Source organism: Taudactylus pleione, unplaced genomic scaffold (genome assembly GCF_031769625.1).
Source record: "Taudactylus pleione unplaced genomic scaffold, aTauple2 ptg000170l, whole genome shotgun sequence".
Lineage (NCBI taxonomy): Eukaryota > Metazoa > Chordata > Amphibia > Anura > Myobatrachidae > Taudactylus > Taudactylus pleione.
In genome coordinates, this window is record NW_028284572.1 from 3,025,001 (window position 1) to 3,047,129 (window position 22,129).

General features: G+C 42.2%; 1 protein-coding gene and 1 pseudogene across 5 annotated transcripts in view; one reads left to right on the forward strand and one right to left on the reverse strand.

The window, feature by feature from the left end:
* RAPGEF2 (Rap guanine nucleotide exchange factor 2) overlaps nt 1-22,129 on the reverse strand; it is a 364,888-nt gene that overhangs the window by 251,010 nt on the left and 91,749 nt on the right. For all 5 annotated transcript variants that reach the window (XM_088475296.1, XM_088475300.1, XM_088475298.1 and 2 more), the window contains exon 2: nt 4,464-4,534. In XM_088475296.1, the coding sequence (XP_088331422.1) occupies nt 4,464-4,534 (71 nt within the window). The remainder of the gene's footprint in view (nt 1-4,463; nt 4,535-22,129) is intronic.
* LOC148521296 (protein kinase C delta type-like) lies at nt 10,402-21,438 on the forward strand (annotated as a pseudogene).

Consider the following 22,129-nt stretch of genomic DNA (forward strand, 5'->3'; position numbering starts at 1 on the left):
GCAATAATTAGCAAACTCTTTGTGGCACTCCAGCAAGGTCGATTGGCTGACTTTAAGGGTCAAAGCCTGGAAGAAATCTCCATTGATCCCAACGGTAAGTAGCATGGTCCCTCACCCGACTGGTTGTTCCATGGGCTGACAGTCTAAGGGGGATACTGTGACCGGGGATCTCTGTTTATCTCTGTATTTCCAGAACCAATCCCGCTAGCCAGTGATGAGTCTGATGATGAGCCAGAGGTGGAAGCTGGAGCAGTGCATGTGGAGGAGGGAGATGCCAGTGCACCGAAAGTGATGGAGAGGCATGCACCCATGGCTACTAAAGGTGTGTGTCCATCAAATTCATTGGGTGGCTTGGGCTGGCGGTGAGTTTTTGTTGACTGATCTCTTCCCTGTCTTGCATAGGTGATTGCATGGGCTCTAAAAAGAAACCGTGGAGCAGAAAAGAAGTAGCAGCTGTTGAGACACCTGATGAGATTCATCCTCTCCTGCAAGGTCCCCGGCAAAAAGGATTGTAACGCCTGCCTCGGCGCTGAGGAGCAGGCTCTGAAGGCTAGGAACTGGCTGTCGGTCAAGTACTACATAAAAAAACAAATAACTGCTATCAAGCGAAAGTGTACAGCCTGAATAAAATTTATGTTGGTCCAACCAAGGCGTCTTTTTTATTTACTTTGGTGAAACCATTAAGTGGTCATAGCAAAGGGCGTACCCACATGGTTAGGAATACCTGACTAGGTCCCAGTGAGGCATAGGGAGTACCCACATGGTTAGGAAAAACTGACTAGGTCCCGGTGAGGCATAATGGTGTCCGGTTTCTGTCACCAAGCTATACGGCACATGCGCGCCGGGTGATATGATATAGATACCCGTCAGCAGGCACGGTTTGCTGATCAAGCTGTTTGGGCAATGGGAAGCAGGCGTCCCCATGATGGACAAACCAGTCATGGGTCCTGAAAAGGTCACAAAAACGTGTGTGTGTGTGTGTGTGTGTGTGTGTGTGTGTGTGTGTGTGTGTGTGTGTGTGTGTGTGTGTGTGTGTGTGTGTGTGTGTGTGTGTGTGTGTGTGTGTGTGTGTGTGTGTGTGTGTGTGTGTGTGTGTGTGTGTGTGTGTGTGCCTCTCATAACCCATCTTCTATTCATTCATATAAAAAAATATAAGTGTACAAAACTCAATATTACCACACTCCATTTCCCCAGAGGCATAAAAAATATCTAATACTGGCCATACACCTGCACGACCAGCATATGATACGATTCACCTCACGATTCCCCGGAGTTCCCTGCAGTCCCGGCGGTACGATTTGGTGTTTTATTTTACACGCGATCTGTCCTACGATCGATCGTGTGCCTCACGCGCTCATCTGGAAAATGTCAACCAAATTACAAGAATGGACGCACGATGCATCGCATGCACTAAATTTACGGTACGATCTGCACACGATACGATGGACAATATGGGCTCCACATTTGATCATAAGATCCGATTAGGAGCTGTGGGAGCGCGCATCGGATCGTATCCTTGCAAAAAAAAATACACGATTTTCACAAGATCCAACTCATCGAAAATCGGGCCGAAATCATGCTGGTGTATGGCCAGCATAAGGTCTACCCAAGTGAAACCACATCAGCTAGTATTAACATAAATTGACTATACCTTGCACGCACACACACACAAACACACACACACACACATAAATTTACATTCATTTAAAGAAAGATAGAGGTGGTGGGCACATATGCGGACAAATGCCAAGCACCAAGGCAACATTATTAACTTCAATCTGTAGGGTTTAAACTATAAAATGCAGCAGCAGACTTACATGTAGCTTAATGTTAAAATGATTAGAGCATTTTGATAAAATAATAAGCAGAAAAAAAAGAACAGTTTAAGAAAAGAATATAATGCCAGGTAACAAAGTAAAATGCAACCTGCCAAATTAGTCATGCAACCCACACGCTGCCTTTAATTACACTCACTGATTATATATAATTTTGTGTCCTAGCAAACTCAAATCTGTTCTGGTTTTTTCAGTTTAATTGCAGAAATAAAATAAATAAATCAACATAAAAGTAAGGTTACATCTAAACATCGGAGTTGAAAAACATGTGGGTCACTATTTTTATTTTCCAAATACAGGTCACTTTTTTCCCATAACCTCATCCACAGCACTATAACTCAGCATCATCTGCATACAGAAAGGAGACTGAGAGAACAGTGCAGCACCTCTAGTGACTGATGATAGATAGATTATACTAACTGAAATATGATATAAGAGCACTGGGGCTATGCCCCCGCCTCTATCATGTAACTGATGAAGTGTATGCGGTACAACAAGTGAAGTAATACTAGACATTGTGGCAGATATTTCAGCATTAGGAGCAAATCAAAAAAGGAGGAACAAATATGTGGAGGAGGGGAGACAGATGAAAGAGAGAGACAAACAGGTGGAGGGGATAATAAGTGGCATATGAGATATCGACAGGGGGGGGGGGGGGGACAGATATGAGAGAGTGGGGAAACACACCTGTCAGCACCTGCAGCTAACGGCGACCCTCCCGACAGGGTAAGGGGCAAGAAGGACAGATCAGAGATCATGGGGTGACAGACATGAGGGAGAGACGGAGGGAGGGACAGAGATGAAAGAGATAAAGATAAACATGGGGAGGAGACAGAGATGAAAGCGACTGTAAGTTAATGCCTAGAAGCATGTCAATGTGGTCAAGAGGTTCAGTTGTTGTTCAGACCTAGGACCACAATGGTAAATTTACATCCATTCCATGATGCCATCATATAAACCAGAATACTTCTAGTGATAAATTAAATGCAAGCCACGAATACTGTAATTCAGGCTGTTCTAAGGCAAAAGAGGGCATCTTACCCAGTATATATATATATATATATATATATATATATATATATATATATATATATATATATGCACACACACATACACACAAACACACACACAACATATATACACACAAATAAAAATAGGTCATGTAATTTAGGTGGGCCTAGCACTCACATCTTCAAAAATTGTTTCTATATGTGCCTTTCGGAGGGCCGGAAAGACACCAGTGGCACATTGGGACCAGTGGCATTGATCACACAGTGACCACACGTCATCTGACTGCATTTTCAGAATTTTTTTTATTCAAAACCCAATTGACTGACAAGATTTTGATCAAAAACAACTGTTACATTCAGGGCCGCCATCAGGGGGGTACAGCCTGTACTCCCGTACCGGGCCCGGACAGCCGAGGAGGCCCGGTCGCCAGAAAATAATTACTACATAGCCACACAGGTCAGCGCAAGCCACTAGCACTGGCCGGAGAGATGTGAATGAGTCATGGCTCATCACACAGCAGTAACACGGCCGACCAGCACCAGTGGCATGGGACTGGCGATGTCATCACAGGCATACTGGGGGCCCCAATGCTGCGGCACTGATTATCCTGACAGCGCTACAGTACGCGGCTGACCCGCCATGATCATCAGCACTTTTAGGGCCAGACAAGTGCATGAAGGTGCGCAACCGGCGCTCCCCTATCTTATACAGACCTATTCCATCCATCTTCTTTTCTAATAAAAACTAAGCAACCGTAGGTGTACCGCCCCTATTACTCCCCTACTCTCTCTTCTATTAGTTCTACCTACTTACATTAGCTAGGCACTGTGGCTGTGCAGCACACGGAGCAGTAGCTGCGATGCACAATGTCACCGGGAGAGATACCCCTTTTCACAACAGACACTGGCCTCTTTGACAAATGTGCCCCTTCTCCTCTTTCCTCCCTTTTACTATCTGTGCCCTTTGTACCTCCCCTTTACTGCCCCCTCCACATCCGTACCTCTGCCTTACCTTTTATCATTTGCGCCTCTATTTTTCTCTGCACTACCACAATCCTTGAAAAATCTAAAATATATATTTTTTCAATGTTCATTCCTTTTCATTTTCTGTGTGTGTGTATATATATATATATATATATATAATGTGGTTGTGAAGACTCATGGAACGTGGGGAGATCTGAGGGACGTATCTGTTATTTGACAGGAGCATGTGCTTTCCCCACCTCCCAGGGCTGCAAGCTACACCACTGCGTCCACGGGAGCAGGATTTGGTGGTGTGTGTTGAAGGAGGGGGGCTGTCTGTTTTTATTTGTACTGGGCCCCACAATGTCTGATGGCAGCCCTGGTTACATTGGCCCATAGGCTTGGCAATTTGGTAATAAAGTAGCCTGTGTCTGGTAGCCTGTCTCTGGCAATTTAATTTAATTTTCAAAGAAGATCCTCTGCTGTCATCAGATTGCTGTAGCATAGGGCGCTTCATTCGTTTTCTCTAGAAACTAATGTTAACCAAACATTCTCTCAAAATTAAAATGACTTAACTCCGATTAGGCAACACGTACAAAGCAGCACTAGCAAGCACAGCCTTTGCCCACCTACCCATGTCCTTACAGGGCCTTACCTAAGCTGATGCTCCCGCAGATTGGACAGTGCTTCCATCCCATGGAGGTACGAATAAACTATCTCCAGGTCCTACAAAACATGAGAAAAAATAGTCTTAGGACAGAGACACAACAAGAAATCCTAATTTCATGAAAAAGACAAATGTTATATTGTCCAGAGTACTAGGTTTACCAATATGGGCTCTGCAAATCGAGAAACCAGTCATACAGAAAACTCTATAAACAGAAAAATGAACACACAGACACACACATACACAACTATGGAAAAGTGCTGTGAAGCATTCAATGAAACATAATGCCTGCACAATTATGGGGAAAAACAGGGGGACTTTTTAAATATAATTTATATTTTGTGCAGAATATAAAATTACAACAAAAACCCCTCATCTAGAAAATCCTACAAATAGATCCCTGTATTTGATTTTAACTTCAGAAAGTTTTAAAAAACACAATAAGATAAAATATTTCAAAAAGCCAATAGCAATGTGCATTTTTTTTGAAATATGCAGTATAAAGTTACTGTATATATTAGACATTTCAAGAAAAAGACAACACTTTGTAACTCCATAAATAAAAATGTTAACCTTTCTTACTTGTTACATGCATATGACATATTCTATACGGATTCTGCAGCAGTCTGCATTTCCGACAATTAATTCTGTCAGCATTTGCATTCCCTGCCTATATCACTTGACAATAACCAGCCCACACGTGACAGGTCATTACTGACGTAGACAATACGGGTGCTGCCAACACATTTTTGATCAAGCAATTGACAAGTGTATGTAGCATCAATGAGGGTTTAATCATGCAGCTTTTAATTCTTTGATGAAATACCCTGCAGAATAAGTATCAAGCTAGATAGTATGCAGGCTGGCATTCCAGATGGATAGCACCATTGTTAACCACTAATCATTAGGCATTTGGCCCAGAGGAAGAATGGGGGAAAAAAAATCCTCTTCTACATGGAAGAAAGCAAATCCACACATACATAGCTGTATAACAGTCTGTTTGATAGATTTCTGTTGGAAAGTAAAACAAGTACCTTCCTCTAGGGGACTAGATAGATGGAAAAAAATGATCCTTACACTCCAGCAACACCAAAGGGGACAGAGCAAGGTCTGCAACATTACTAACTGAGGGCTAGAAGGGCAGCGATTCCCCTGTGATGGGTGATACCAATACTGGGAACAGAGAGAATGCTTGCTTCAGAATCAGGATTACATACCAGTGTGACAACTGAATCCATCAGCTCGGAATTTACTAGCGGATTATATACAGCTCCTGAGGTGCTACCGATTGTTAATATAACAAGTTTGTACTTACACACGTGTGTTAGGGAGCTGAATAGGTCCCAAGCTAAACATGGTCTGCACACATGACAGCACCCAGGATCTGATGCACAGCAACACCCTGCTGCTTATTGAATAGATATTTTCATAACCTATTAAGGACATAACTCAGAACCATGACCTATTCCAACAATAATATAAAGTATATGAAGGTCATCATTCTGAATAAAACAAAGGACAATGTCATGACTCAGAGAAACACTGACTGCACAATAAATGTTACACAAAATGTATGCTGCTTGCATAGGAGTAAGTTCTGAGGCTGATGGGAGCACTGCTATTATTTGTGCTGTCACTATACAGGTCTATACATGCCATTATTCACTTATAGGAGGGTGGGGGGGTTGTTCTTGGGCATCAATATATGGTTTTACAAAAACTTGGACCAATAGCTACCTGCATGATAAATTTCACCAGAAGGTGAGCAGACCCAAGCACTCAGACGGCGCCAACCTGAAGAGTCCTCTGCTGACATCTTACAGGACAATTAAAGTATAAATCATTTTCCTTTTAAATAACCAGCCGTCCCATTTTAGTGCCCATTGTCAGTCTTTGAGAAATTATTATTTATCTGACCATAATCCATGAGAGATCTTATTAAGAAAGGAATTATACCAGTAGGAAATATTGTACATTAGAACAACTGCCTAACAAACAGTGCAATCCCCACCTTCCCTGACAGCTCAGGCAATCACCTGCATACCAAATCTTCTGCATCTCTTGTCCTCGTTTACCCTGATAAAAAGCACTAGCAAAATCCTAAATGAAGGGCTGATCGGAAACATTCACATGCACAAAGTATAACCGTTCCAGTACAGCTGATATTACTGCAATAAAATGGAGCAACAGTTGAGAGCGTATTCTTTCCTCTATGAATTCAGAATTTATTTTCAAACCCCTTCCATTCAATATAAATCTAATTTTCAGACATGTAACCTGTACAAAGCCAAGGTATGGAGTCCTCCCTACACAAGAGAGATATTTTGCCTGTCTGGTGGTATCCCTGTACAAAGAGGGAGAAAGATGGATCTTACGTCCTGTGTGACTTCGCTGTAGTAGCACATTATATCCAGGTTGCTAGGGGCAACCCTGGCAGTATGATGCAGCCTGGGATCCTGCAGCGCGCTCCATCTCTGTTCTAATCACTGAGCCATGCAGCCTGCACACACAGAGGGGATATTTCTGCAATCAGAAGCGATGGGGAGACTCGGGAACCATGCCGTATAAATATCTGTCTTCTGACCTTGTAATCATATGCCTATTATACATTAAAACCATATCCATACCTATAGGTAACATGCTAGATGCCGCTTCTTAGCTTGGACAGGCAGCAAAGATATTTACAGGATTAAGTACATCAAATTATGTATATTACCAATTCAATACTGTTATCAAAACTCAATGTTTTTTTTACTACAATCTGTAAAATGCAAACAATTACATAAATGACAGGTATTTAAGTTAGTAGAAAAAGATCAATGCACTGAAAAAGATATACCTTTTACATTTAGAAGTATATGCTATGTAATTTACTAGAGAGATGTAAAAAGCTGTAACAAATATTACAGTAAAAAAATAAATAAATCACATTTTTAAATACTACTACGTATACATCTAAGTGCTTGCATATTGTCATTATTTTGAGGCACCGTGGTTGCCATTGCCAGGGCAGTGTTGCCTACCATATTACTTTGGGTTGAGCATTAATCTTCATAAGTTGAAAAAGTTCATGACAGTCACTAATAAATAAAAACAAAGATATTTTCTTTTCAAAAACCACCCATCCAGTGTGCATCAACTCAAGTCTGTTTCTAGAAGAGCAACCTCGCAGTTTCTGCTAGATAATTACACCACACTTCCACATTGTCTTCCCATTTCAGCTCCATGTTATTTCACCGTAATGCAACTTTGATCCTTCTGCAACATTTCTATGTATATATATATATATATATATATATATATATAAAGTAATTTAAAAAGGCAAAATAACCATTCTTTTCACAATTACTATTATGTAGCAGTGTTGCTTTCATACTAGTGATTCTATAGAGGACACTGCTTAAATCGCTTTGGGAAAAAGACACTGCAAACAAACAGTGAATGTGACACTGCCTTTGGACAATATGCAGCATGTAAAAGCTGAATAAAAGCTTTCTAAAAAGTAGACTACTCCCTAACACATCTCTACTGACACACAGGCCGCAGTGTATCTGGTACCTCACGCCATCTCTTTATGGCTGACTGATAAAACATGGCATTAATCCCCACAAATATCTCTAGAGACCAGCTGATTTAATTAGCTTGTAATATATTACTGATAAAGTACTGAGATGCCTCAAATTCTGCTAAACCAGAAACAAAAGTCTTCCTAATTTATTATGCAAAAGTCGCCTAATCCCACACTAATGTATGTAATAAACAACAATAGACCCTTCAGAAGTTATATAAGCAGATGTGTACACAGTGTGGATGGAGCTTGTATCCTCCAACATAATGGTATTGTGATGATGCATAACCAGACCTGCCAGCTCTGGTCCCTTATGGTAACAAGCAGGCCTAATTTCTGTTATCTGCACCTGAAAGGGTCGCAGACAGACATTCTGAGACTGACTGACAGACATAAAGGATGAAAGTGCCATTAGTGTGATATGTCAGCTGTTAAAAACATTACCAGCTATGGCTGTACTATGCTTGCTGCTAATGAATATTTGGAAGTATGGCATCTGTGAGAGTTACACAAGTATCTTTAAAATGCCAAAAGTACAGACCCTACATACCCAGTATAAAGGATCAATATAGGACAACGAGGAGCAAAATGGCCACTTCTTTGCACACATCCTTCCTGTTACTGCCCTTTCTGCACATCAAAAAATGCTATAAAATAATATGAGCAGTATGAAAAATTATGAGCTGGGTTATCTCCGGGTCAACCCAAATCGCGGCTCGGTTTAAAAGGGTCCTTGTAAAATAACCCGGGTCGAGTGACCCGGGAATCCAACCCTTGTGGTTGCCAGGGTCGAACCCCGGAAGGACCCAGGTAATGGTGGCATGTAAACGGAATTACTCGGGTCATGCCTCAAACGAACATATTAGCTAGCTTCACTAGCGCTTGGAGATGACATCATCTCCAAGTGTCCACTGTAATGTCGGAAGACCCGGGTCCGGTGTGAATGACTGGACCCGGGAATAACCCGGGACCAGCCGCCGGTGTGAATGGGGTAAAACCCGACTCCAACCTGTGCTTAGTCCGTGGTCAGTGTCCCAGGTTGGAGCAAAGTTTTTTGTGGAAATGGGGTAGTAGAATTACTATTAGTATGATTTAAATTGCATAAACTAAGCAACTATCAGCACACTATAGTATGAAGCAAAAATAACATTTCTGGCATAAATCTGGGATCTTCTATCCACAGAGGGGGCTCTAAAGTACACACAGTGGAACTTTTTACTTCCCTCTATGTATCGTTTAATATGTCTGAGAAGATTCATCAGGGGTAAACAAAATTATGTTGAAGTGTGGTATCAATTAAATGAATGCATAAGAACTTGTTATTTTAGGCATTTGTTATTTTATCTTGTGGTAGAAAAGATGCACCTACTAAAGCAACTTTAATCTTGTGGTAGAAAAGATGCACCTACTAAAGCAACTTTAACACATCTGCTGGATAATCCGGCTGACTACACTTAAACTTAACTGATTCACAACAAAATAAAAGGTCAGGCCTTATAACTCAATGCTGTCTGACCAGGGACGGACTTGGGCTGCTGAGCAGCCAAGGAATTCCCCCTGTGCGCATGCCAACGAGACGCCCGTACCTGCAAAAGGGGCATGGCCTGGCCTCACGGGGGCATGCCAAGAGTCACGGGGGCCTGGCCTCACGGCACACCTCCGTCTTTCAGTGTCCCTGGCCGAGCAAAGCCCCAGGAGACAGAGCTGATCAGCGGGTTTGACTTCGGACTGGCCATCGGGCCTTCTGGCATTGGCCAGGTGCCGGATGGGCACTCCAGCCCAGTGTCTGACTAATGTCATAGTTAAGGGTAGACACTAAGAGATATTGTAATTCAATCAGCCAACAAACAACATATTGCATAGTGCGTCTGCATTGTGTACAGTAACAACGTAGTTCACAGACATATCACGTCGACCCTGCAGCACTACTGATGCCGATATATCTTGCGGATACATCGATGCATATGACTGTGTGTACGGACAACCTCCCGACCGACCCATAACACTGGCCACAGAAACCGCCGACACGGACATCTCAACTGGGTGGGCAAATTTAAATGCCCGCCTAGTTGTGATGTCAAGCCAGACATATCATGCTACCGATTGGTAAGTGTGTATTGGCTTACCAATCAGCCGCTCGGTCGGCAGATACATTGGGTTGGTGGACAAATTACCTAGGTGTATACCCAGCATTAGGTGGTGATGTATCAAAGCTTGGAGAGAGATAAAGTATGAACCAATCAGCTCCTAATTGCCATTTTTCAAACAGGATGTAATTACTAGACTGGCGGACGCGATGCCACCGGTCTAAACCCACGACTCGTCCTGCCCGACAAGGGACTTAAGATAGGCGTCGAAATGCAGATGCCGATCTTAATCGCGGCGCCTGAAGACCGACCCCCGCCATCCCAATCGTCCTCCGACGGGTAAGTAGAACACTTAGCTCGGGGATGGGGGGGGGGGTTAGGTAGACTCCCAGGAAGGTTAGGGTTAGGCACTAGGAGGGGAGGTTAGGGTTAGGCACCCCCCCAGAGGGTTAGGTTTAGGGTGCGTGAGGGGGGGGGTTAGGTTTAGGCACCCCTGGGGTGAGGTTAGGGTTAGGCACTACGGGGGAAGGTTAGGCACCCCTAAAGGAGGGTTATGGTTAGGGGGGGCGGGAGAGGGGAGGCTTAGGTTACTTAACTTTCCCTGTCAGGATTTCAACCTGCCATGCTCCCGCTGTCGGTATTTGATCCGGCGGCTAAACAGCCACCGGCATTACATACCGATCCTTTTCAAACACAGCCTGTAAGATGACAGAAGCTGATTGGTTGGTACATTATCGTTAGCCAAAGTTTGATACATATCCCCCATAGAGAGAGATGTATCAAGCCTTCTTAAGAGTTTAAAAGTATACAAGTGAAACTGCCCATAACAATCAGCGTCTACCTATCATGTTATAGAATGTAATTGATAAATGCTACATTGAACCTGATTGGTTGCTATGGGCAACTTCTCCATTCTTCTTGATACATCTCCCCCTCAGTAACAGTGATTTTTTTATTTTATTTTAAACAAGGAAGTTTGGATAGACAAAAGTGGCTATAATGGAACAAGATAAACCTGATGAAATTATTAGTTTTAGAATAATACTATACTGCAGAGGTTCCCAAACTTCGCCATTACAGTCCACGTTTTAAGGATATCCATGCTTGAACACAAGTGACTTAATTAGTACCTCAATTTGATTTAACCATCTGGACTCAACTATGGATACCCTTAAAACCTGGACTGTAATGGTGGAGTTTGGGAACCTCTGCCATACTGTATGTATTTATATAACATTATGACCCATTCTTCAGCATACTCTGTGATTAGATTTCTCCTTTCTTGTATAATGAGATGTATATGGAACAGTACATGTTGCACTGAGCAGTATGTTTGTGTGTAGATAGGGGACATTAAAGGAGTCAGAGTGTTAGCACTTTGTATAGTAAAACACAGCAAGGAAGCCCACTGTGGGTTTTTCTTGTGTCACTCTGTGCTGGTATTAGTGCCCAGAACTTGCCAGTTTAAAATGTACCGGTCGCCTCCAGCCTTCTAAACCAATATCCGGGCTAATAATTGGTAATATCACTAAGGCAAGTAGTACATGGTTTATGCAGTTAGGAGTAAGTGAACTGATAAGCCAAATTCAAATAAAGTAGTTACAAATATAATTTTTTTAAAATATCATTAGTTAGACAAACATATCTGGATCAATAATAATGGAAATTAGGAAAACTAAAATTAGAAACGTGAAAGATGAACAAAAGTGTTTGCCATAATCTGAGGGGAAAAAAATCTAAAACAAGTGACAAATTCCCATATTGCATAAGTGGTTTAAAAATAGACTAAAATATAAAATTCTCTAATCGCATAGTTCTATGGTCACTTTTCAACTGCTACTTCTCCATTTCCAATAATGGTAACGTACTCTACTTGAGAGGACTAGAGCTTGAATGTATTTAAAAGCATATACCATACAATTCTAGCTGTCTATGTTTGCAGAGAATAACCCATACATGAAATGGTCTAAAATACCTCCTTCAGCAGCAGTATAAAGAAAACAGCTATGGGATGAGATGACCAGAAGGATTTGGATGATAGAAGAAAGAGGCAAAACGGTGTAGAAGTAAATGACGAGGGAACTGCATACATAGAGATTGCAAAGTAGAGATCTATTCCCACAACGGATGTGAAAAGGTGATGTTTGCAGCCAAACTCTGCGGCTGCAATTGAATTCCCACCTAAGCGTTATTTACATATCCTGAATCAAGATATATGACCTGAATGGTTGCCACTAGAATATTGAATTTTAAAACCCATTTTTACTGCCTTCAGCTGGAATAGTAAGAGTATTAGTAAGTTCTTTATATATAAATATCAGTGTTTAAAAAGGTAGCAGTCTGTTCTCTCCCATTCATTCTTTGTTAAGGTTAAGAGAGGTTTTTTTTTATTCATATGCATAAAAAAAAATATCATCTGTATCACAATGGATGTGTTGTGGGACTGTGGAAAATCTCAATCCTTAGACCTCAGCCCAAATAATTCAAACATATAATATTTATAAAGTGTTTACATGTTAAAAAAAACACTATTTTTTCTTCCATTATTACAAGTTATTGATTAGTTCAGTTTTTTGGTTTATAAGGCCTTTTTTTTACTTTTTGCTCCTTAGAGAAACAGCTGTAAAATACTATATGACCACAAGATGGCAGGCTGTGTCTTTTTAAACAAAACATTCCCAGCTAACAGTTATATTATGATGCAACTGCTTTTGCTAGAAATATTTTCAAAATGAACAGCTTAATAAAGTTTATTGCCAGATTCAAGACCGTTTTCTTAAATACAGGTCGTTCATTCAAGCCATGTCATTAGTTGTTATAATTCCATGTGTATATTATCATACTCTTCTTATTCATTATATATACAGTAAACCGTGATCTCCATAAAATTCAATATGGCACCTGTCACCTGCAACACTCTCTTAACCTTAAAGAATGAATGGGAGAGAACAGACTGCTACCTTTTTAAACACTGATATTTATATATAAAGAACTTACTAATACTCTTACTATTCCAGCTGAAGGCAGTAAAAATGGGTTATATAGCTTTTATTAACTGAAGAGTGTGAATAAATACACATTAGTAGGTTTCCATTGTAACCAGGCCAATTTGCACTCTAGTGTAATTCTAGGTTTCTGTTGCAACACTGGGCCTCCTTCATCCTCACATAGTATAAATATAGGTACACATAGGGAAGGCTAAGGCTAGTCCTGTCACTGATACCCGTACTCATACTGTCAGTCAATGTACTCTGCATACCATAGGTGCCAGTATCCATGTATAGTTTTCAGTTATATGTGGGGGGGAGGGGCGACACTTCAGCACAACCAATCATTTTTAAAAAGTTGGCTCATGTGCCTCATACTCAGACTACAGGTGGAAGCACAGCAGACTGACATTTGTGTGGCCCTGCACTACCTCCTGGGAACTGTAGGACCAGGTGAGACCTCGTCTTTGTTATGCCTAGAAGTCTGATAAGTTTGTGAAGTCACCTAATTGGAGAATAGACCTGCTTTCCACTTCAGAGTGTTATCTTTGCAATGCTTGCAGAACAATTATATAACACGCGATTTGGAGGTTCCCTTCACTCATTTCCACATCTAATTCACAATATATTTTCAACTCCTACTGTGAGACTACATGGCACATAACTTAGACAGCTACTTCCTCGTCACCTGTACATTAGTAGCATGTTCACATCACAGTAAGACAGGAGCTTGGTGTAGAAGTTGCCTGACTGGAAGAACATAATATTAAAGTGTAACCATATAGGTGATATTTATAGTAATCAAATACAATGTTTACATGTGCTCTTACAGTAAATTCACACGGAGAATTAGCTTCATCTCAAGTATATATTACAGCACTAGTAATGTGACCGGTCTATGGTAAGGCATTATGTTCATACAAAACTGGTTTCACATGGGAATCTAATACCAGCTTCAAGACCAAGCGTAAAACTGAAGGCGCACTGACAGCTGTTATTGATCAAGAATATTTCTGTGGCATTTCACATAGGGAGGAGTTCGTTCATTTAGTATAAACCCATAGCATAAGTGAACCTTAACTAGACGTAAGAAGAGACTCAATTGCCTGATGTCCCCCAGTTCTCCAACCTGGCAGGTCCCATTGCACCTGTTATGGCTCAGACAGGAGATACCCTCTCCTCAGCGGCCGCCAGCACAGTGACAGCAGCAGTAGACTCCGTGCACTAGTCTGTGCCTGAAGCCTACTGCGCATGTGCAGGTCACCGGGAATATGGTGTGGAAGCCATTTTTCAGGCGTTTTGTGTAGACGTGGTACTTCAGAGAGGTAAGTATTACAAAGTATGGGTACAGGGTGCGCAGTGTGGGCCCTCCCTGGGGCCCTCCCTGAACCCATTATAAATACGCCCCTGACTCTCCTGCTATATTCTTTTGCAATTTCACATTTCTAGTGCTGTTGCTGGGCATGATGCCGTAAAGTGACAAGGGTCTGGGCAATGTTGCAAAGATGTTGAGAAGTTCATAGCAAGAATATGCTCAGGATAGGAGGACCAGGGAAAGCACAAAACAAAGAGACAGTCATCTTCATACAATCATATATTGCCACATAAAAGTAAAGGTTTAGTAGTTTCCATTTAATAACGAATAGTAAAACACAAAATTTCCAGTTCTGAACACTTTCAGACAGACCAGGGAGCCAAACCATTACCATGTCTAAAGGGGCCCATACATCAGCAATCTCAAAACAACAAACACTGGGCCTGATTCAGACCTGGTCACAAGGCTGCGTTCGTAAGCAGCCTGCCGATGTTTGCAATCTGCGCATGCGTACAAGACGCAGTGTGCGTGTGCAAACCAGTCACTGCGAACGGGAAGCGATCACACCTTGTACACAGACACTCTGCAAGCATGAGTGACAGGACGTGCCGTTTGTGGGTGGTGACAGGGAGAGGTCGATGGTAATGGGGGTGTGGTGGTGTGAACGCAGGCGTGTCTGTGCGTTGGGACGCCATTTCAGGGGCGTGCATAATTAAGAAGCATCGTCAGCGTACACGTCACATGGCTGAATTAGACACAGCAGCACTCGCAATGCTTGCGGGAGAGTATAGTCAGCCACAAGTGCTGCGTATGGGTCCGATGTCAGCCGATGTTACCGATTGTTTAATACACTTCCTGGAGAGGACGTATGTTACTAAGGGAAAGTGGGCGTCTTGTGTCAGGCTGGTGGGCATCTAATTTCATACCGCGATCGCACGGCAAAACATAGTGGGCATGCTAATGTCTTGCTAGCGATCGCGGGATTTGCATACTTTGGCTGCGGACGGTTGTGTGCGAAAGCAGCCTTGCGACCGGGTCTGAATCAGGCCCACATTTCTGTGTTTTTTTTCCCCCAGATTCAAGGATTTCCCAATCCACCAATCCGCGCCAATTCAGTACAGATATTTTTCAGTGATTTGCAGATCATTTTCACAAAATCACAGGTCTGACAATCTTAAAAGACTCAACATTTTACTACAAACTGACAGCAAATTGGCTAATCGTCTCCTTACACTACTAATTTAAAACCCATATTGATCGCTGAAGTTCAACATGTTGGAGAACCTGATTTAGCGATTCCGATCACATCGGCAATGGGTGAACCCCACACATTGCAGATATATTGGAACAATCATCTGCAAAACACCAAATTGCCCCAATTGATTGCAGATGCATGGGGCAGATATGCAGATCACATGTCAGGAGACAAGACTTTATACTGTGTCCTCACTTATGGCATTCTTCTTGGCTCCCAGCAGCATAGTCTACTATGTTCTTAATGTGATTCCCCTAAAATACTGCTTTATTTCACCCAGCATTAAGGGGTCAATCCTACTCCATGCAATCTTCTGGCGGATGCGAGTCATCGTGACAGCGGCAGCATTATCCGCTTAAAAGTGTTCGCAGCCCCATAGGGCTCCGAATAAAAATTAAGCGAATTCAGGCTCTGAGAGGGCCACGAAGGGTGCGAGGTGCCGGTCCGTTGACGGCATTTTAACACCATTGCAACGGCAACTCGCATGGAATAGGAATGACCCCTAACTGTGAAGGATGCAGACAAAATTAAAAAAATGCTTGTTAAAAATTCACACCTATGCAAAATGGATTTTTCATTCAATGAAAATGTGGCACCCTTAAGGGGAAGTCTACCTAAATCTGTCAAAACCCATGACAAAATCATTCATTACAGCTGTAAAACTATTATTTTAAGAAGACAGTATAATTTGCTTTATCGCTGAGGACATTTATTTACTGAGTGCAGGTAACCAGACAGAGACCAATATGAGAAGCTCCCCTTAGACAGCTTAATGAACACCACCTTACACAAATCATGCAACCTAGCAAATGACATGAAGGAATAAAAAAAACTGCCTTTGTCTACCCAGAGGCCCCAACCCGGAGACAATAACTGTGGGAAAGGTGGCAGGGGCTTATTTTTCCGACTGCTCTCTGCTATGGAATAGAAAAGCCAATGTCACCCCATCAACTGCAAAATTAACACAAGCTTAGGTGGCCTAATTATTATAAACTCTCCCACAGACGGGGCGGCTATTTGTCACTTCTCTGAGCAGAATGTGAAGTGCAGCATTTTAAAATCTATTCTATTCTCAGTCCTCAATTATACGTCACAAATGGGCCTGAAACAGACTATAGCAAATCACTACACTGTGAGCTCATTAGAGGTAGTAATACTTTGATCATATGCAGAGACATGGTAAAGAGCACCTAATGATTACATTCAATGCACTCTCTATATTCATCAAACCTCGGTACTAAAATGAGAGAGGGCAGCTTGCCAGCGGACTCACAGGGCAGCCACAAATTACTGATTCAGAGCAGTCTCTCAAAAGAGGAACAAAATAACAATGTCTCAGGAACATGGGAACACATTGTGCATATCCTATCTATCCTTATACACCCATGAATTCACTAGGCAATGATGTAAAATCATTACAAGGAAGAGCCGCACGTTGTATTGCCAGAAAAGTCAGCATAATGTTAAGAGACAAAAGTATAAATCAGTGTATAGCACTTGTGTAGTGTCACCAGCCTGTCAATGATTTAAACATCTCCTTAACATTGAAGAGAACAAAACGATTATGAGCAGCAATCAGTAACAGTCTGGAAGATAAAAACAATCACTGACCTGTTGGTTTGTGTCATTAAGCACATTTTGTTTGTGCAGTTTAACAAAGCATAGACATGTTTTCTAGAAACCAACTATTAAAGCAGTGGTGTCAAACTCGGGCCCTTCAGCTTTTGTGGGACTACATGTCCCAGCATGCCCTGCCACAGTTTTAGCATGCCCTAATAGTAGAACTGTTGCACTGCATGCTGGGATGTGTAGTTCCACTGCAGCTGGAGGGCCAGAGTTTGACACCACTGTATTAAAGCAACGTACACACTGGCATATGCAATTGGTTATTTATTGCAAAGCCTATAGTCCACATTTCAAGTTTGAAATATGACGACCTGCGTCAGACACACTGAAATGGAACAATAACCACTGAAAACGTAAGATGAGCTAATGTAAGAAGGCAAATATGTACCATTATTTGGTAATAAGAAGAAGGATATGGCAGCACAAAACAGGGTGGCGATTTCTCAAAGCATATTCTATACTTTGCCAATGAACAAATGAAACGTTACTTTTGAGAGATGTATCTCTTCATCCGACAAAATCACATCATAAAAAAACTAAGCACTCCAGATATAAACTCAATCAACAAAATAAAAACGCCACCAATGACATATTTGTTACTCTATACAATCACGTGACACAAATCACAAAAACCACTGAGTTCTTGAAGCCTCACAGATTAAATTTAACTTTCAGTCCCTTTGGATTTTGTGAACAAGTCAATCAAAAACAATTCTTCTCCTAAGAGAATACTTCTTCAATATTGCCACCACATCTCATTTGGTACAATGACTTCTACGATTATCTAATGCAAGTGTGAATATAGCCTGAGAATGTGTTCACAGCTTCAATATATGTAATATGTAGTGTAAAATTCAGTGCAAAAAATAGTTTGAGAGTTTAAAAAAAAACCAATGAATAAAAACACCAACCCACAAGCAGAGAACCTGATCTATGAATTAATTCTAGAAGAGCACAGGGGCAGGGTGCGCACTGGAAAAGGGGGCATGGTCACTAAAAAAGGGTGGTGTCTGTGAGACGTGCCACCTTTTATATCACTGGGGGTGTGCCCAGCCCTCACTGAGATGATGGGCTGCCCCCAAAAAAGATATATGGCACTTAGTGATCACATGAATTTGAAACCTCCCTATTAAAAAGGACCTAGTGGAACTGTGACTGTGCAGACCAATCATCTCTCTGCAGCTTCCTATTGGTCTATGAGGTCACATCTCTGCCTGGCAGACATTTTTATGCTTATTGACATAAAAGTCTCACATATCGCCACAAAAGGGCTGTTTGTGATAATTAGGCCCCAAATTGTTAAAGTGAAAATGGAGCCTAGTAGGTTATTGGTAATTTTTTCTACAATACATAGCAGGAAGCATCACAAAGATTAGTTAGTGGTATTTCTGACTGGAATCTCCTGTCTAAAATTGAGAGAAAAGGCTCTTTCAAATGCTTCTATATTAAGATAAATACTGTCAGCAATAGAGTCTAATCTCCAAAATGTATTCTCTTATAAATGATTCATTTTAATGTCTTAAGATGGGCCCAAGTACATTCTAGATATGGGAAATTAGGACTCTTTCTCTATATCTTACACTGTTTTCAGTTTGGACAGGATGAAAATTTCATATACATCAACTGCCATATTGTATGTAACCTTTAGGACTAAGCTCAACTGCACACTGCAGATGCTTGTGACATGACAATTACTGATGACATCACACATCTACTTGTAGAGCTGCTGGAACCTTTGTACCTCTGTTTTCAGAAACTCCAAACTGCGCAGTCACATTTTGTGATATTGCAAGTTTGTTTATTCTCTAAGAGCCCTATTGTTGTCTTCTGACATATCATGGGAACTGCTGAGAGAAAAAAACCTCCAGACAAAGCAGGGAGAAGGAAAAATCAAGGAAAAACAAATAAAATAAGCAGAGAGACACATAGGAAAGAAGGCAGGCCAGGCAAAACCAGCCAAGAGAGAGGTGAGAATAAACAACACATCTGTAGCAGGTGTACTGAGGGGCTAGCCTTGAAGAAGAGACCAGTTAGTGTCTCGAAACGCGTTGGCATCACCGTCATGCTACCAGGATACTGGTCATAACTGGAAAGACACCCTACTACCGGTAAAGCTTAGGAGCCATGTGCAGGGGAACCGGTGCCTCTGCAGGTTTCATTTACACCTGCGGCTCCTCATCACCGTGTGCGGTAGGAATTCCTTTGATAAAGTATCAGAACCTTATAATTTAAGTGTCACTATTTAATTTATGTGTCACCGTCTTTAAAGTTTTAATAACACTACTATTGGTTTTGGAGAACCCAGCCTCCTCCATCAGAGGCCATTTTTATTCTGCTTGTCTGGACATTTTTTGCCCCAATACATATGTCCATTATTGTTTGTCAACTTTTACTTCATTGCACATCTTTATGTTTTTGATGTATCTACCTAGGTATTGGATCCGGTTGATTGTTTGAATCCTGTTTTACATTGTATCACCTTTGTATCTTTATGTACCTATAAAACCTAGTTATTTTAACTATACACCTGTCTCCGGTTCATTGGGATTAGCGCCTTTAATTTATGACATCATTCTTTGCATATCTATTAATCCTTGGGTGAGTACAAACTAAGGGACTCACAGTCATCCTGTTAGGCCTGCTTTGATCCTAGAAGCGCCCACACCAGCCCACTCCATTCCATTATCTAAACAACACATTTGTAGCAGGTGTACTGAGAGGCTGGGACAGGGTTGCTGGATTTCTAAAAGAGAAAAGAGATCAGTTCATAAGAGCATGCAGCAGATGTCCCAGATTTTGGCAAGCGAGACACAGGAGAAACTTTGACATTGCTGAAGACCCAGGTGAGGGATGCAGTCATTGAGCAGGCCAGACAAACCTTACACAGATGACCAAAAAGAAATCAGGCAAAGCAGCTATATAGACAATCTGGGACAGGTTTTCTGGGTTCGTACAAAATAAGAAAAATCAATTCACAACAGCAATTAACAGGCACCAACCAAGCATCCCACCAGTTCAGCAAACTGCAGAAGAGAGCTGCACTATGCCCACCTGCCTCCAAATCACAGACACTGTCCCTTTAACAGTGGAACACTTTACTTTCCACTCACTACTTGGAAAGGGAGGTTATGGCAAAGTGATGCTGGCAACAGATGCTATTCGTAGGGAATGAGTGGCAGTGAAAATCTTAAAGAAGAGAGCATTAATCAAAATCTTAAAGAAGAAAGCAAGAATAGAACATGAGAACAGTTTGGTTGAGTGTCGGGTACTTGAAATGTCACATGAGAGCATTTTTATGATCCATGGTTATGCAGCCTTCCATACAGAGAGCTATCTATACTGTGTAATGGAACTGGCTGGCGGAGGGGATCTGTACGATTTTGTAAAGACCTCATTGGTGGACCCAACCACAATAAAATGTATAGCTGCTGAACTGGTCTGTGGATTGCAGTTCATGCATTCAAGAGGAATTATTCACAGAGACCTCAAATTGGAGAACATTTTGCTAACCACAGAGGGTCATGTTAAGATCATAGACTTTGGTCTGGCCCTATTGAATGCATATGGAGAAATCAATGTCAAAGTACTTGGTGGGACCAATGGCTATAATGCTCCAGAAAGCATAACTTGCCAGCCATACAGTGCAGGTGTGGATTGGTTCGCATTTGGCGTTATTTTATATCTACTCACCCTACGAAAGTACCCTTTTAATGGCAAGTCAGCTTCAGTGGTAAACACAATGATCCTTACTCAAGAACCAACATATTCGGGGCTTACTGATCCTGTAACAAAGGACATTATAACAAAGCTCCTGTGTAAGGAACAGTCCCTCCAGCCTGGAGTAAATGGCAATGTGCGAGAACACCCCTTCTTCTCTCTAATTAACTGGGAAGCGACAGAGACCGGAAAAACAGCATCCCCAGTTACATTGCAAAAGGACTCAATGGACCTAAATGAAATTCAGCAAATTCCTTTGTCCCATAGTGAAGTGTTCAAAGAACCAATTACTACCACGAAGCAGCGGCTTTTTGATAACATTCAATTTGTGTGCCCTAAATGGGGTGAAACTTATCACATGTGCCAATGGAATCAGACACTATGCCATCAGACGAAGGCCTGGTCTAACAAAAAGTAGTAGTCCTAAAAACATCTTGGTCCTGCTGCCTACCCCAACCTCGGCTATCACTAGTGATGCACTCTCTGCCGCCTGTCCCGACCTCAGCTATGCCCCTGGAGATGCACTGTCTGCCGCCTGCCCCGACCTCAGCTATGTCCCAGGAGATGCACTGTCTGCCACCTGCTTCAACTTCTGCTATGTCCCAGGAGATGCACTGTCTGCTGCCTGCCCCGACCTCAGCTATGTCCCTGGAAATGCACTGTCTGCCGCCTGCCCTGTCCTCAGCTATTTCTCTGGAGATACACTGTCTGCCACCTGCCCTGTCCTCAGCTATTTCTCTGGAGATACACTGTCTGCCACCTGCCCTGACTCGGCTGCAACCTTGGAGATGCACTGTCACCTGCCCCGACCTCGGCTATGTCCCAGGAGATGCACTGTCTGCCGCCTGCCCCGACCTCGGCTATGTCCCTGGAAATGCACTGTCTGCCACCTGCCCTGACCTCAACTATGTCCCAGGAGATGCACTGTCTGCCACCTGCTTCAACTTCTGCTATGTCCCAGGAGATGCACTGTCTGCTGCCTGCCCTGATCTCGGCTACGTCCCTGGAGATGCCCTGCTTGTTACCAGCCCCGACGTCGGCTACGTGCCAGGAAATGCACTGCCGATTCTTTTACTGAAATCTAGCCATTGCTCAATTA